The sequence below is a fragment of the Motacilla alba genome, chromosome 1A (assembly GCF_015832195.1).
Source record: "Motacilla alba alba isolate MOTALB_02 chromosome 1A, Motacilla_alba_V1.0_pri, whole genome shotgun sequence".
Classification (NCBI taxonomy): Eukaryota; Metazoa; Chordata; class Aves; order Passeriformes; family Motacillidae; genus Motacilla; species Motacilla alba.
The window spans coordinates 13245659-13257959 of NC_052031.1; the positions used below are offsets into that span (position 1 = coordinate 13245659).

The 12301-nt window shown below is 42.3% G+C and overlaps 1 protein-coding gene across 3 annotated transcripts in view; it reads left to right on the top strand.

Moving 5' to 3' along the window:
• LHFPL3 (LHFPL tetraspan subfamily member 3) overlaps positions 1 to 12301 on the top strand; it is a 231339-nt gene that overhangs the window by 182972 nt on the left and 36066 nt on the right. Inside the window, exon 3 of one of the 3 annotated variants that reach the window (XM_038155337.1) lies at positions 10346 to 10373. The exons of 1 other annotated variant lie outside the window; for it this stretch is intronic. In XM_038155337.1, coding sequence (XP_038011265.1) covers positions 10346 to 10362 — 17 coding nt within the window. In that variant the 3' untranslated portion in view covers positions 10363 to 10373. Of the gene's footprint in view, positions 1 to 10345; positions 10394 to 12301 lie in introns of all 3 variants that reach the window. One more of the 3 variants, XM_038155336.1, reaches the window with a different exon arrangement.

A 12301-nucleotide genomic window follows, 5' to 3' on the forward strand; every position in this document is an offset into this window, starting at 1 on the left:
TTTTCATTGTGACAGCCACCTGGGAAGATTTAATACAGTAGAAGGGAGGACGAACAATAACTGCCTTCCTGGAATACAAGAGTAGGAAACAGCAGGGGTCCATAGAAATGCTCTTGAGTAGAAGCTCTCCACCAGCCAGGAAAGCTGAGCATTTCCTCTGTGTTCCATGCAGAGCTCAGCAGTCTTTCATTTCAAATGCCTCCTGGCCTCTATCACAGACAGTCTTTCTGCATTATATTGGCTTTCCTGGAACCCAAGCTTAGGAACCCATCTCTCTCCTCAAGCTGCAAGCTCCCTGCATACATCCTGCTTTGTGACTGCTCTAGGAGGGTTGGATCCCTGAAAGGTGGGTGCTACAGCATCATGGCTTCACACTATCACCACTTTATGGATCTAACACTCTGGAGCACTCTGCATCTGCAAAGGAATGGCGGGATAGGTCTACACTGATATCTAACTGTCAAGGATTTTATGACTGATTTCACAATCAAAATCAAAAAACTCAATCCAAATATCATTTATTTAATATTTCAGTACTACTATGACAGGCACAGGAAAGCTGGTGAATTTTGTCTCCTCTTGGAGTCAGGAACTCCTGAGGCAATGACACAGGTTCTCAAAAACAGCTGAACTGCTGTGCTGAAACTTTAAAGAAAAAAGTGCAACCTGAGGCAGAAAGAAGTCACAGAACATTCCAATGCAAATTATTAACATTGCAGGTATTTATTATTGACTGCAAGTGGGAGTGTGCAAAACACTCAGCAAATGGCACAACCCCAGGTCAGTGCTCACCCAGCTGCCTCCCCACTGCACTGGGGCAGTGGCTGTCGTGGGGCTGGGCAGGGTTCCTCCAGCACCCCACTGTTCCTTGTGCTTGCTGGCTGTCAGCCATTGCCTTCTGATGATAAAGCACATTTTAGGAATCCTTTTGTTTAAAGCAGTTGTTAAGGTTGCAGAACTAACTGGCTCGCTGCAAAGAAATAGGTGAAGTCTATACCTAAGGCATTCCCACTGAGCTGCATGCACTTTTTCTTTGGGTTCTTTTGAAATCTTCCTCTTTAATAGCAGAATTTCAGACTAATAGTTCTTCCTTTTCAGCCTTTCCTGCTGGAATAAGGACTTTTCTTCCTCCTCCCCATTCTGTCTGCAGTGTGGTGGCTGTGAGGAGGAATGCAGTACATGAGACTGGCAGAGGTTGATCTTTTCAAAAGGACTTTAGGGGGACCTGGTTTGAACTGACTTTGAGGAAGAGAATGTCCAACAAAACCAATTCCTGTGCTGAGAAGTTTGATGCACTCAAAGTCATTAGGTATTTTTCAGAAATGAGGTCCCAGCATTTAGCAGAAGGCAAGGGCAGGGCTCAGCTCTTCCATCCCGTGTGACCATCCCCTCCCCAGCCTGTGTGTCTTTGTTGAAGGATGATCCCATTGCCCTGTAGCCAGGGTTTCTCTCCTCGGTGCCGTGGCTGTGCTGTACTGACTGGTTACCAGCCCAGCTGTGCTGGGGTGACCTTTACTGCCCTGCACTGTGGAAACTGTTCCACATTTTATAAATACCTCAAAGTTCACTGTATGAGGGGACTGCAACTAGGGCTTCCTCCCTGTGATGCAAGGAGTAGGAACAGCTGCTTTGAGTTAGACCCTTTTGTCTGCCTCCACTGGCTGTTACAAAGAACCATATTTTCCTTCCCCCTTCTGCACTTGGGCTATAGTTTCTCTGAATGCTTTATGTTGCAATTTTACCTTTGAAATATGCACCTTTTAGAAGGCACTCTAAATTCTGATTATATCTCTGTTTCTCCTGAGGAGATGAGGGAACACACTACTTGTGTCCAAATTACAGAGTTACTTACCCAGGTGCAGCACACTTGCCAAGTGGGATGAATAGTGGGAAGAGGAGCACGCCAGCAGTCCACAGTCATTGCTGTATATTTTACTCCTTGTATTGTTAGTATATTAAGTTGCTGCTTGCAGAGAGCAGGAATGCCCCTGGAAAAAAAAATGCAAGGAGGGAGCAGGAGTAGCTGTGACACAGCTGGCTTCTGCCAGCTCTTTGGACTCAGCCCTCATTCCTGTCTGTGCAAGCCTGCAATTTGAGGGCAGCTGTAGCTGCTCACCTCAGGGCTGAGTTTGGGTGACTGTCTTTGAATGTTTCTGATGATTGCCTGCCACACTTGCTAATGTTAAGTGCTCAGTGTGGCAGAATTTACAGGCATGACGTGGCAGCAAGCAGACAAGGAGCTTGGCTGGGATCAGAGAGAGGTGCTCTTCTCTTGATTTCTGGGTCCCTGGGTCCATGCAGCAAGAGGCTGGTGTCGAACAGTGCTGGCAGCTCCAGCTTCTGCCAAAGAAAGCAGAAAGAAAGAATCTGGTGCTGCTCAAAAATACAAAGCACTGGAAAGATGTTCCAAGAACCTGTGCTCGAATGGCACGGGGAAGACAATGTGCAGAGGTACCCTCCCCGGGCCGTGCCGTCCAGAAGAGAGGGACCACAACAGTAGTGCCATCTGGAGGCATCTGTTCCCGTGGGGTGAAAACTCCCTTGATGTTAATTACAGGGGCTCTGGCATTACAGTTACATATGAGATTTATCCAGTATGCACCTTTAAGAGCTTACCTTGATCCTTCATAGCTGTGATTTCCGATTTACACTAGTTTGAGATCTGAATCTGACACCTTATCTAGTGTGCTGCATGCTGATGGTTAGAAAACCTAATTTGTCCTAGAATAGCCTGGTTTTGCAAGAGGACATTGCACTGAGAGCCTTTTCTTGTATAATAATTTTGCTTTAGAAACTGATTACTCATGGTTCCTATCAGATCTGAATTGCAGATATCTGAGGGAGTGTAGCACTGGGATATTTTAGATTGAAATCACTCTGCTATCTGTTCTACTACAGCTCTCTTCCAAAGTAGGCTTTATGTTATAAATTACTTTATAGATTTGTAAAGCATGACATAGAAACATTATACACCCTGTGAGTGCTTTAAAATTAATTTGTTCTTGAGCGTGTCCATGTATGAATGAATTTGACATAAGCTTTTCAATTTTATGCTTCACTACAGAAAGTGCACACAGTACCAACTGTAAATCAACTGCCACACTTACTGAAATAACTACTCAGCTATGAAAAGAGAATCTGCCCAATATTTAAAGAAGATTTAGATACAAAAATGATAATATGTGCAAGAGAGCTGGCATACTACCTTGGGACTTTCGAATCTAAACCAGTGAGATTAGTAAGGTAACATCAGTGTGCAGATCCTTCAGGTTAGGGCTGTCTGACAGAGAGACCAGGAATTGAAGGAAGTTAGCAGAGATCACATTATTGTCTTTCCTTGAGCTGAGTGACTCACAAGGATTCACCAGCACGTCTCCTATGTGTGCAGGTAAAGATCACATGCATAGACTGTCACAGAAAGTGGGATTATCCATGTGCATGCTTGATGTTCAGAAGAGGTGAGCAGCATTTAGAAACAGCATTTCTCATTCTTTCATTATTTAAAAAATGCAATTTTGGATCATAACAATTCTTTATGAACTTGTGTCAAATTCAGCAGTAGTGGTTCCAGCCCTCCCTTGCCTGGGAGAAAGGAGCCCCTACACCCCTGCTCCAGGGCAGCTGCTGCTCATCCAGGACATTCTGGAGAATGTGGCTGAAACCCGTTCTTTCAGTGTGATCTAATTCAATGTAAATGGCTTCACTGGCCTTTGCCACCAAGCTAAAACGTGATGGTGATGTGTCTCAACCATCGGTTGTACCAGACAGAAAACTCACTCAAATATGTGCTCTGCTCTGCTTAACTGCTGAGCATTTGTACAGTTGCAATGAAAAGTAAAAGAGTCACAGCAGGAGAGCTGGAGAACATCTTATTTCAGGTGACCTCTGGCTGGAGCTAGAGAACATCTCTAGTAAAAGAAGGGCGTTGGCTCAAATCTCTGCGTGTAGAAGAGTGGGTTTTGACCTCAGTGAACCTCTTTTCCTTTGAACACCAGGTCAGGGAAGAATAGCTGCCATACCTTATTCTTCCACTTTGTGATGCCAGGCTTTTTTTCCTCTGCTTTTATACCATGTCCCTCAAATCATGTATTTTGCTGATCTGAAATTAATTTTTTTCAGAATTCCTTTTCAAAGGGCTGACAGAAATCCTTTTTTTTTTCTGTTTCTGCTACTGACCAAAAAAAAAATCAATGATTCTTACAGCTGCCATGCTGAGAACCCTCAGCTCATGCTGCTGTGCTGAGAGCCTAGGGAGACCCAAAACAAAAGCAGCAACCTAAAAGAGAAAGAAACTAAAAGAGACCTCACCCAACTGCCATAGATATAGGTATTGAAATTTCTGTTGACTGTAGTGATTCAGCAAAGAAATCTTTGTCGTGTATCCTACAGGGAAGTTTACTATATAAGACATACACCTCAGAAGCAAAACCAAACCTTTTGATGGGTGAAATAACTTCAGGAACAGACTTTTAAAAATCATGCATTTATGGTAATTACATGAATGGATGAAAATTGAAGGTGCAATTAAACAGACTAAGCCCAAACTTTGTTGCTTCTCTGAGAAAACAGTGGAAATAAGCTTCAGTTGGGAAAACAAGTAAGAAGAATGGTTTTTATTTTCAATAGGATGTTAAATGCTGTGTTCTTATTATAACAGGCACAACATGATGCTTTTAAATAACTTAGGTCAGGGAGGTTCCAGCACCCCTGCATTGTGTGGCTTACATACAATCATTGACATGTTTTGCAGACAAAAGAGCTACTCAAATGAAAGTATTATTAGTAGTAATACCAAGTTCCTACTAAAAACCCCAAAACGCTTTTATATGGGTAAGTATTAATATAACAACAAGTTATTCTAATGTTTACACTACTATTAATAGCTGCCTGCATAAAAATTGTTGTTGGGTTTTTAGGTGTTTCTTTTTTCAAAAGTCAATGGGGAAAACTTTTCTCCAAATGTTTTTATTAAAAAATATGACAGAGCTACTTTTCAGCTCAGCCCTGCTATTAGTTCTCCCCAGGATGCTCTGGGTTCTGGGAGGCACTTAGAGCCTCATTGCCCAGTGCTCTGATGACAGCAATGCACTGCAAAAACCAAGTCAGGGCTCTCTCTCCTTTTCTTGCTCACCCCTTTCCCTGTCACTATGTGAGAAGGTGAAAAATGCCTTCTCCTCCTCCTTGCAGGCTCCAGCAATGAAGGTGGGTCTGGATGGAGTCAGGTCTCCATCCAGCAAAGCTTTTAAGCACACAGTTAATCCATCCCCATTTAGAAAAGTGCAGCTGTAGCTGCATTTTGCCAAGTGAGACCCAGGAGCACAGCCCAGCCAAGGGACTTTGGTAAGTGCTTTGATGAGCAGGGATGGGCAGCTGAGAGGGACCACAAAAAGGCAACAGCAAAAAGGAGCAGAGAGGGCAGCTCCAGTGGTGTTGGAGCAGCAGGGGCAAGAAGAGCTGAGTCAGGCCATGACTCAGAAAAGCTCACTTCAATTTCAGTGCCTTTGTTGACTCTGGTGTCACATTTTCCAAGTCACTTCACTGTGCCATTAGAGTTAACAGCAATCTCTTTGACAATATCCTTCTGAGATTTACACAAACAAAAGGCACATTGTGAAAGCCAAATGTTAATGATGACATCTTTGGTGAAATTACCTGGTTTCAGAGGTAATTTCCATTATCTCTCTAGAACCTGCCAAAAGTTCTTGATTCTGACCTTGAGGACACATCTGTGACCTCACATCTTCAACCTCACATCTTCCACTGCTTCACACTTCCACAGTCGGGATCCCACTAGGTCAGGCACAAGGAAAGAGTCACGAGTCAGGGCAAAATGCTCAGACTAATTCTCCAAACATCATGGGTAGATTCAAGAGCAGCCAAGGGAAACTAACTCCCAGCCCCTCTGTTGTGGAAGGCTACACATGCCACATTCATCAATGACCACAGGGAAAGGAGCAGCTTTCAAGCAAGTTAGTTTCCAGAATGGGAATAAGTGAGTGTCTGGGAAGGAGAGTGAGATTTCGGTTGCTAGGAGTAAAAAATTAACACAGTAAATAAAAGACCAGACCAGCTGAGGAGCCCCTTTTCAAGAGGCTCTTTGCACTGCCTGGGACCAAATCCCAGCTCAGCTGAAGAGCTGGGCACAAATCCAGATGTCCATGCCCAGAGTACTCCCCAACATGCCAAGACTGCCTCTTACCTTTGGAATGTGGGCTGTTAATTTACTGGAACCTTTGAAGAACAGGATGAAAATGTCTCTGATGATCTCAAATGGGAAGCCCTTATTCAACAAAATGCTTCACAGGAAATTTTCTTTTTGGAGAAGTACATACCAAAAAAGTGCTAAAGACTGCATTGTTCAAGATAAATCTAAGAGTTGCTGTCATCTAAAATAAGCAGCTAGTGCACTTTGATGTACAGCAGAAACTTTTTGGATGTTACAAAAATAGCCCCCCGTGTTAACCTGACAGGTCCAGCCCCCTGGAGGTGCACAAAGCAAAGCTTTCTGGTGCCTTGCTGAGTCACTACACCATCAGATCCTGACAGAAAGCCTTCTTCTAAATGCGCCCTGTTGGCTTCACTAATTGCTGTGATGTATAAAATACAGCCTGTGAGGATGATACAGGTTACAGAGGCTGAAAAATGATGTTTAATTATAAGCTACAAAATCTCAGCATCATAAAGATTGTTTCTGTTAGTGATCTGACAAGGCTTCTTATATCTTACTGCAAGATGTCTGTGGATTTAACCCACCAAGCACTTCAATTTTCCCTCAAAAATAGGAGAATTTCATCTTAAGAAAAACATTAAACAACTACTTTTTTATACTAAATATGCCTAACCTAAAGCTTTCTCCCTATCATTTCATAAACACCTTGAGATTATAGAGGCTCAGCAAAGATGAATTTCATGTGATCCTGGCAATATAGCCATTGCATTAGTCATTCTTCTTTTCTATTGTGTTAGGCTTTTTGTAAATAATCTGCATGATTAATGAATGGAGACTAATTAAGAAGAAAGGACTTTACTGTACTATTAAAACCTGTTTATTGCCATAGGCAAGATGTCATCAATATTTCTAGCTGAAAATTACTACTTGTGATATAAATCATGCAGAATTTTACTGTAACCATTAAAAAAAAGCTAAAAGAATATTTTATCACTGGGTACAAACAACCATATGCAGATTTAAAACTATGTAACCAAATGCATAACACATCAATGTATATGATACTTTGGAAGAGAGGCATTACAATGAACTTGATTATTGCACAGATCTTTCAAAAGACAGAAGAATCTCTTTAAACTACCTCCAGAGCAAGGCTACTCTATACATCTAAATAAGACCACTCAAGTGCTAATATCAGTTGTTTCACTGCAAATATTTACTTTCTTTATTGTCTTTAACAGATTTCCCTAAATTCACAGCAGTAACAAAAGGGTTACCACTGCCCCAAACAGCTGCCAAATAGCATGGTGGAGTAAATGCCACTTAGGACCAGTTCTATCAACTTTGTTCCTACAAACAATCACATTGATTTGAATAGAATCAATTGAGTCAGCAGGATTCAGTCAGGCAACATCTACATTAGCAAAAGGAGCAGCACTGCAGGAGGAAACAGCTTGTGCTGGGGGCCCAAGGTCCGTGCCAGCAGCATGGTGGAGAGACGGTGTTATTCCAGCCAAGCTCCTGCTCGGCCCCACAGTTGCCTATTAGCAGCTGGAACAAACACAGTAACTGGGAAATTCACTTCAGAAACATTCTCCCGATCCCAACTGAAGCAAGGATGTGGGCACATCCCCAGGTGGCCACAAGCCTGCCAGTATCTCACGTGCATCATCATGGTTTAGCAAAGAAAAGTTCCTCTGAACTATAGAACACCTCATGGTGTTCTATAGTGAACGAGGTAACCCCCACCCAGGGAATGATTGGCATCTGACTCCACTGCTTCAGAAAGCTGAACAATTGCTTTATTAAACCTATATTATATTACATTACATTATACTATACTAAAGAATACTATACTATACTGTACAAAGATACACACTAATAAAAACCCCGTGACTGTCTGCCAACAGCCAGGACACAGCTTTGACCCAATAGACCAATTAATATAAACAATCATCACTGGAGTCCAATTAAGAGCTTACTTCAGGTAAACAATCTTCCTAACACATTCCACATGTCCAAAAACAACAGGAGCATCAAGTAGATATAAGAATTGTTTTCTCTTCCTCTCTCCATGCTTCTCCAGGAAAAAAACCTGTGAGAGAGAATGATCTCTCTCTGTTCAGCGAATGTGAATGCCATAGCATTCCAAGGAAGGGACTGCACATCCCATGTGCTGAGGAGGCAGCAGACTGTGTGTCCTGCAGGGCTGGACAGGCAGGGACATCCTTGGGTGATCCAGGGAAAGCTCAAGTGTCTGGGGAAAGGGAGAGCATGAGGTGCATGGGAACCTTCATCAGTGCTTGAATGAAGACTTGGTTTTCCAAGGATACTTCCCAAGTGTATCCAACTGGTGTCATGCTTCTGAATTTTAATGGCTGCCACCTAATCTGCACAAAACAGCATCAGTTCAACTGAACCAGGATGTGCCAGAGGGGGCAGGGAGCCAAGCATGATTACATCGCTACAGATTCCTGATCATTTGCTCTCACAGTGCAAAAGGACCAAAATAAAATAGGGGAATAGGAAAATGATATCCCTATTACTTGCTTAATAAGATACTTTACCTAATTTTTCCCCAGCATTAAAAATGAGACAGCTGCCTTGCTTTGTATCTCAGTATTCATCCAGTGTACCCTTCAGCACCTCTATTTGTTGTATTTTTCATTGCTGAAATAATGGTAGAGAAAAGCCAATGGAGGCACTCCAGCACCAGTCTGCAAAGTCACAGCTCCCAAGACAGACAGAAATAAAATTCTTTTTTCAAAATAATGTACATACACACATACATAGGTTTTTTTTTTCCTTACTGCCTACTGTGAATCTTCAGAAAAGTCAATATGTTGATTATTTTCAGCAGGGACATGCCAATCACAATTACATATTTCCAGTACTGTATGTAATTTCTCTGCTGTATTTTGCAGTTCTTCTACATTAGGCCCAGCTAGAAAATATAGCTCTGGTGGTAGTTTGGCTCTTTGCAATTTATTTGTTAAATCCACAGTAAAGTACTTAAATTCTTTTCAAAACAGTTTTCAAGTGATAGTGGAACCATTGGTCTGTGTTCTTAGTTAAGAAATGACTGTTTTAAGATAATGTCTCAAATTCTATCCATGTTAGTATCTCCTTTCAGGCTCCTCTTGAATAGCAGAAGTTTAGGCCAATTGATTACTCTTCCACTCTCTCAGGAGATAATTGTTTTCTCCATCTTGTTAGGGATTTTTAGCTGCTCAGTAGTGTAAAGTGTAGATGTGCAAGCCCTTTTTTTCTTGATACAAATCCTTCAGCTTTCAGGTGACTTAGTATCTGCCCTCATCAGACATGAAAGATTTATGCGCTGTGCAAAGTGCTGCAAATTCACAATAAATTACAGGAGTAATTACAGGAGATGACTGAAGATACTTTGAGATCCAGAGTAGTTAGGTTCCCCTGGGCTTTCTCAGGGTAGCGTGGCCACAAGATCTCACCAGAGGAGGCTTCTCTGGGTGCATAATTAAAAGCAAGTGCATGGCTAAGCCAATAGCAAAGTTCATGCATATAAAAGGAATTGGTAGGCTGGGTCTTTCAAATGGTACCTATGATTTTGGAAGTATAATCAAAACTGAGGAGCAATGTATCAACAAAATCTTGATGTATCATTTTTGTTCTATTATTGGAATTTCTCACCTAGAATACAGACTTCTACAGATCTTTCCATGTTGAGATGAGAACTGATACAGTTTTATCTTTGGTCTAGTTCATTGTAATGGTTTGTAGGCGTTTGTTTTTTAATTTTGCATTTTATTCAAATATTTTTGAAGCAGACAGGTTAATACAGTGTTTAAAATTGCTCACTGATCAAAAGGTATTACTGAGTGTTTTGATTCTGACATGACAGCAAAAACATTAATCTTACTGACACCAAAATTATTTATTGTTTATGTGTTTATTTATGTTCTGTCACTATTTCTTCCTCTGTTAATCCCAGTTTTTTTCATCTGCCTCCTTAGTAATCCATTGACTCACTTATGTGGCTTTCAGAAAGTTCCCAGTCTGGATAAGCTGAGATAGAAGCCTGAACCATTTATACTCTCCACACTACAGCCAATAAAGAGATTGTTTACAAATTATACTGTGATGTGCAAGATCTCATTGATTATACCTTAACTATTCTGTTTTTCCCTCCCTACCTCACAGATGATGGAAATGCTTAAAACAAGTTCAGGTAGTGTGACCCAGACTAACGTAAGTGTGAGCATGGCATCCAGGGGACGAGCTGTGAAATGTCTGCGTGCTTCTGCCAAAATGCCTTGCATGGCTTTCTGCTGTTGTCTCGTGTTTCTGATGTTAGGCAGCATGTTCAGCAACATGTAAGCGTTTCATTTGATATTTATATTCCAGCTCAGCTTTGGTTTTGTGTAGTCTTAATATTCTGCCTTTTTTGGTAGCTTGTGGCAGCTGCTAGTGGCAAATCTGCAAGCTGTGTATGTCATTCCTGAGTGACCTTCAGAGGTACCTGCTAGGATCAGGACCCCCCTGGATGTGGCTGTCTAGAGATCTGTGGTAGAGATGTGGAAGTGGGCAGTTCAAATGGGTCAGGAGCAGAGCCAGCCCTCCTGTGCCTTCTCTGGGAGTGGAGCCTGCCTCTGGTGCAGCTGGCTGACAAGGACAGCTCTGCTGCTGCCAGTGCTTTGTGACTCTTCTGGTGTCAAACTCTTGCTTCATGTGGCAGATGACACATCAGAATTATGAATGTTTGCACAGTCTCTGCTTTAAAAAGGCTCCTATGAGAAAATACAATGTTCTCCTGTGTTTATATAGTCCTTTTAATCTTAGTGTATGTAAAGCTTATGAAGGTGAGACTAATCACAGCAGCTTGAAGCATACTCAGCCACATGGGTCTTGTGGTGCTGCCTGGTATGGAGAGGCAGAACTCAGTTATTCCCTCCCTGGGTTTCTTTCCTCATGGGATTTTCACTGATATTTTAAGCTGGTGGGGGTTTTTGTCATGAGGCTGGTCAAATATTGACCAAGTTGCCCAGCAAGGTGGTATTATCTCCATCCTCTGAGGTCCTCAGAACTTGACTGGACATGACCCTGAGCAACCTGCTCTGTTTGGACCTTCTTTGAGAAGGGAATTGGAATACATGAAGTGCCTTTCTACTTGGAGTTGCCCGTGATTCTACATTTTCATGACTGTACAGGTAGGGAGTAGAGTGAAGCCACCAAAATAACTTTAAAGCCATCATTCAAAACCAGACCACCAGAGATCAGTGTTCTGGTGACTGGCCCACTTTCCTGGATAATAAAATGGAGTTTGTTGAATACTGGTTAATACTCTCATTATACCCAGTTCAACCACTTGCAACAGATAGATATTTGCTGTTTTCTTATTATGCAACAAAAAATACGTGTTGAATAGCATGTGTTGTGTGAGATCAAGATGACTTATCAGAAAAACCTCTACTTTTGAATTATTGGAGCTATGCCAGCTGACACTGCCAGCTGTCTACATGATGTTTTTATAGCTCTTCTCAAGTTTCCCGTGTAAGATCCCTACCTCTGTTCCTAAGACATTAATGATTAGACTGTCAGAGCTGAGAAAATCCACCTACTGAGCAAGGTCACCTTCGCTGTTCTCAGTAACAAAGGAAAATGCCAGGCTAACAAGGCTCAGGAAGTCCTAATTAACGTCAATGGCAAACTCAAAGCCAGAGAAAAATAGGGCTGGCAAAACAATTCTCTCTAGAGCTAAGATTTTTTTTTTTAGCCATTGTAAAAGAAGCCTGGAAGCTGTATTTTCAAATATGGTTAGTGCTGGGGATGGGTTGCAGAAAAGAAAGGGAATCAATAAGGGGTTTGAGATTTCCTGCCTCCTTCTCCTCAGTGAGTGCCTGCCAGCAGTCAGAGCTCTGAGACTCAGCTGTGGCCCTGAGGCAGGAGCGCTGCACATCTCTGTTCCCACCTGCCAAAACGTCACCCTGCTCCTTCTTCAGTTTGGCTCCCAAAAAATTGTGTCTCCTCAAGGATGCTGGAGCTATGACACACACAGAGCTAGGCCACCCCACAAGCTCCCACCTCCTGCTCTTGCTGCCAGAAGACCCATCTTCCCTTATCCTACACAGCAAAAAAACCAATGGCCAATATCCACCC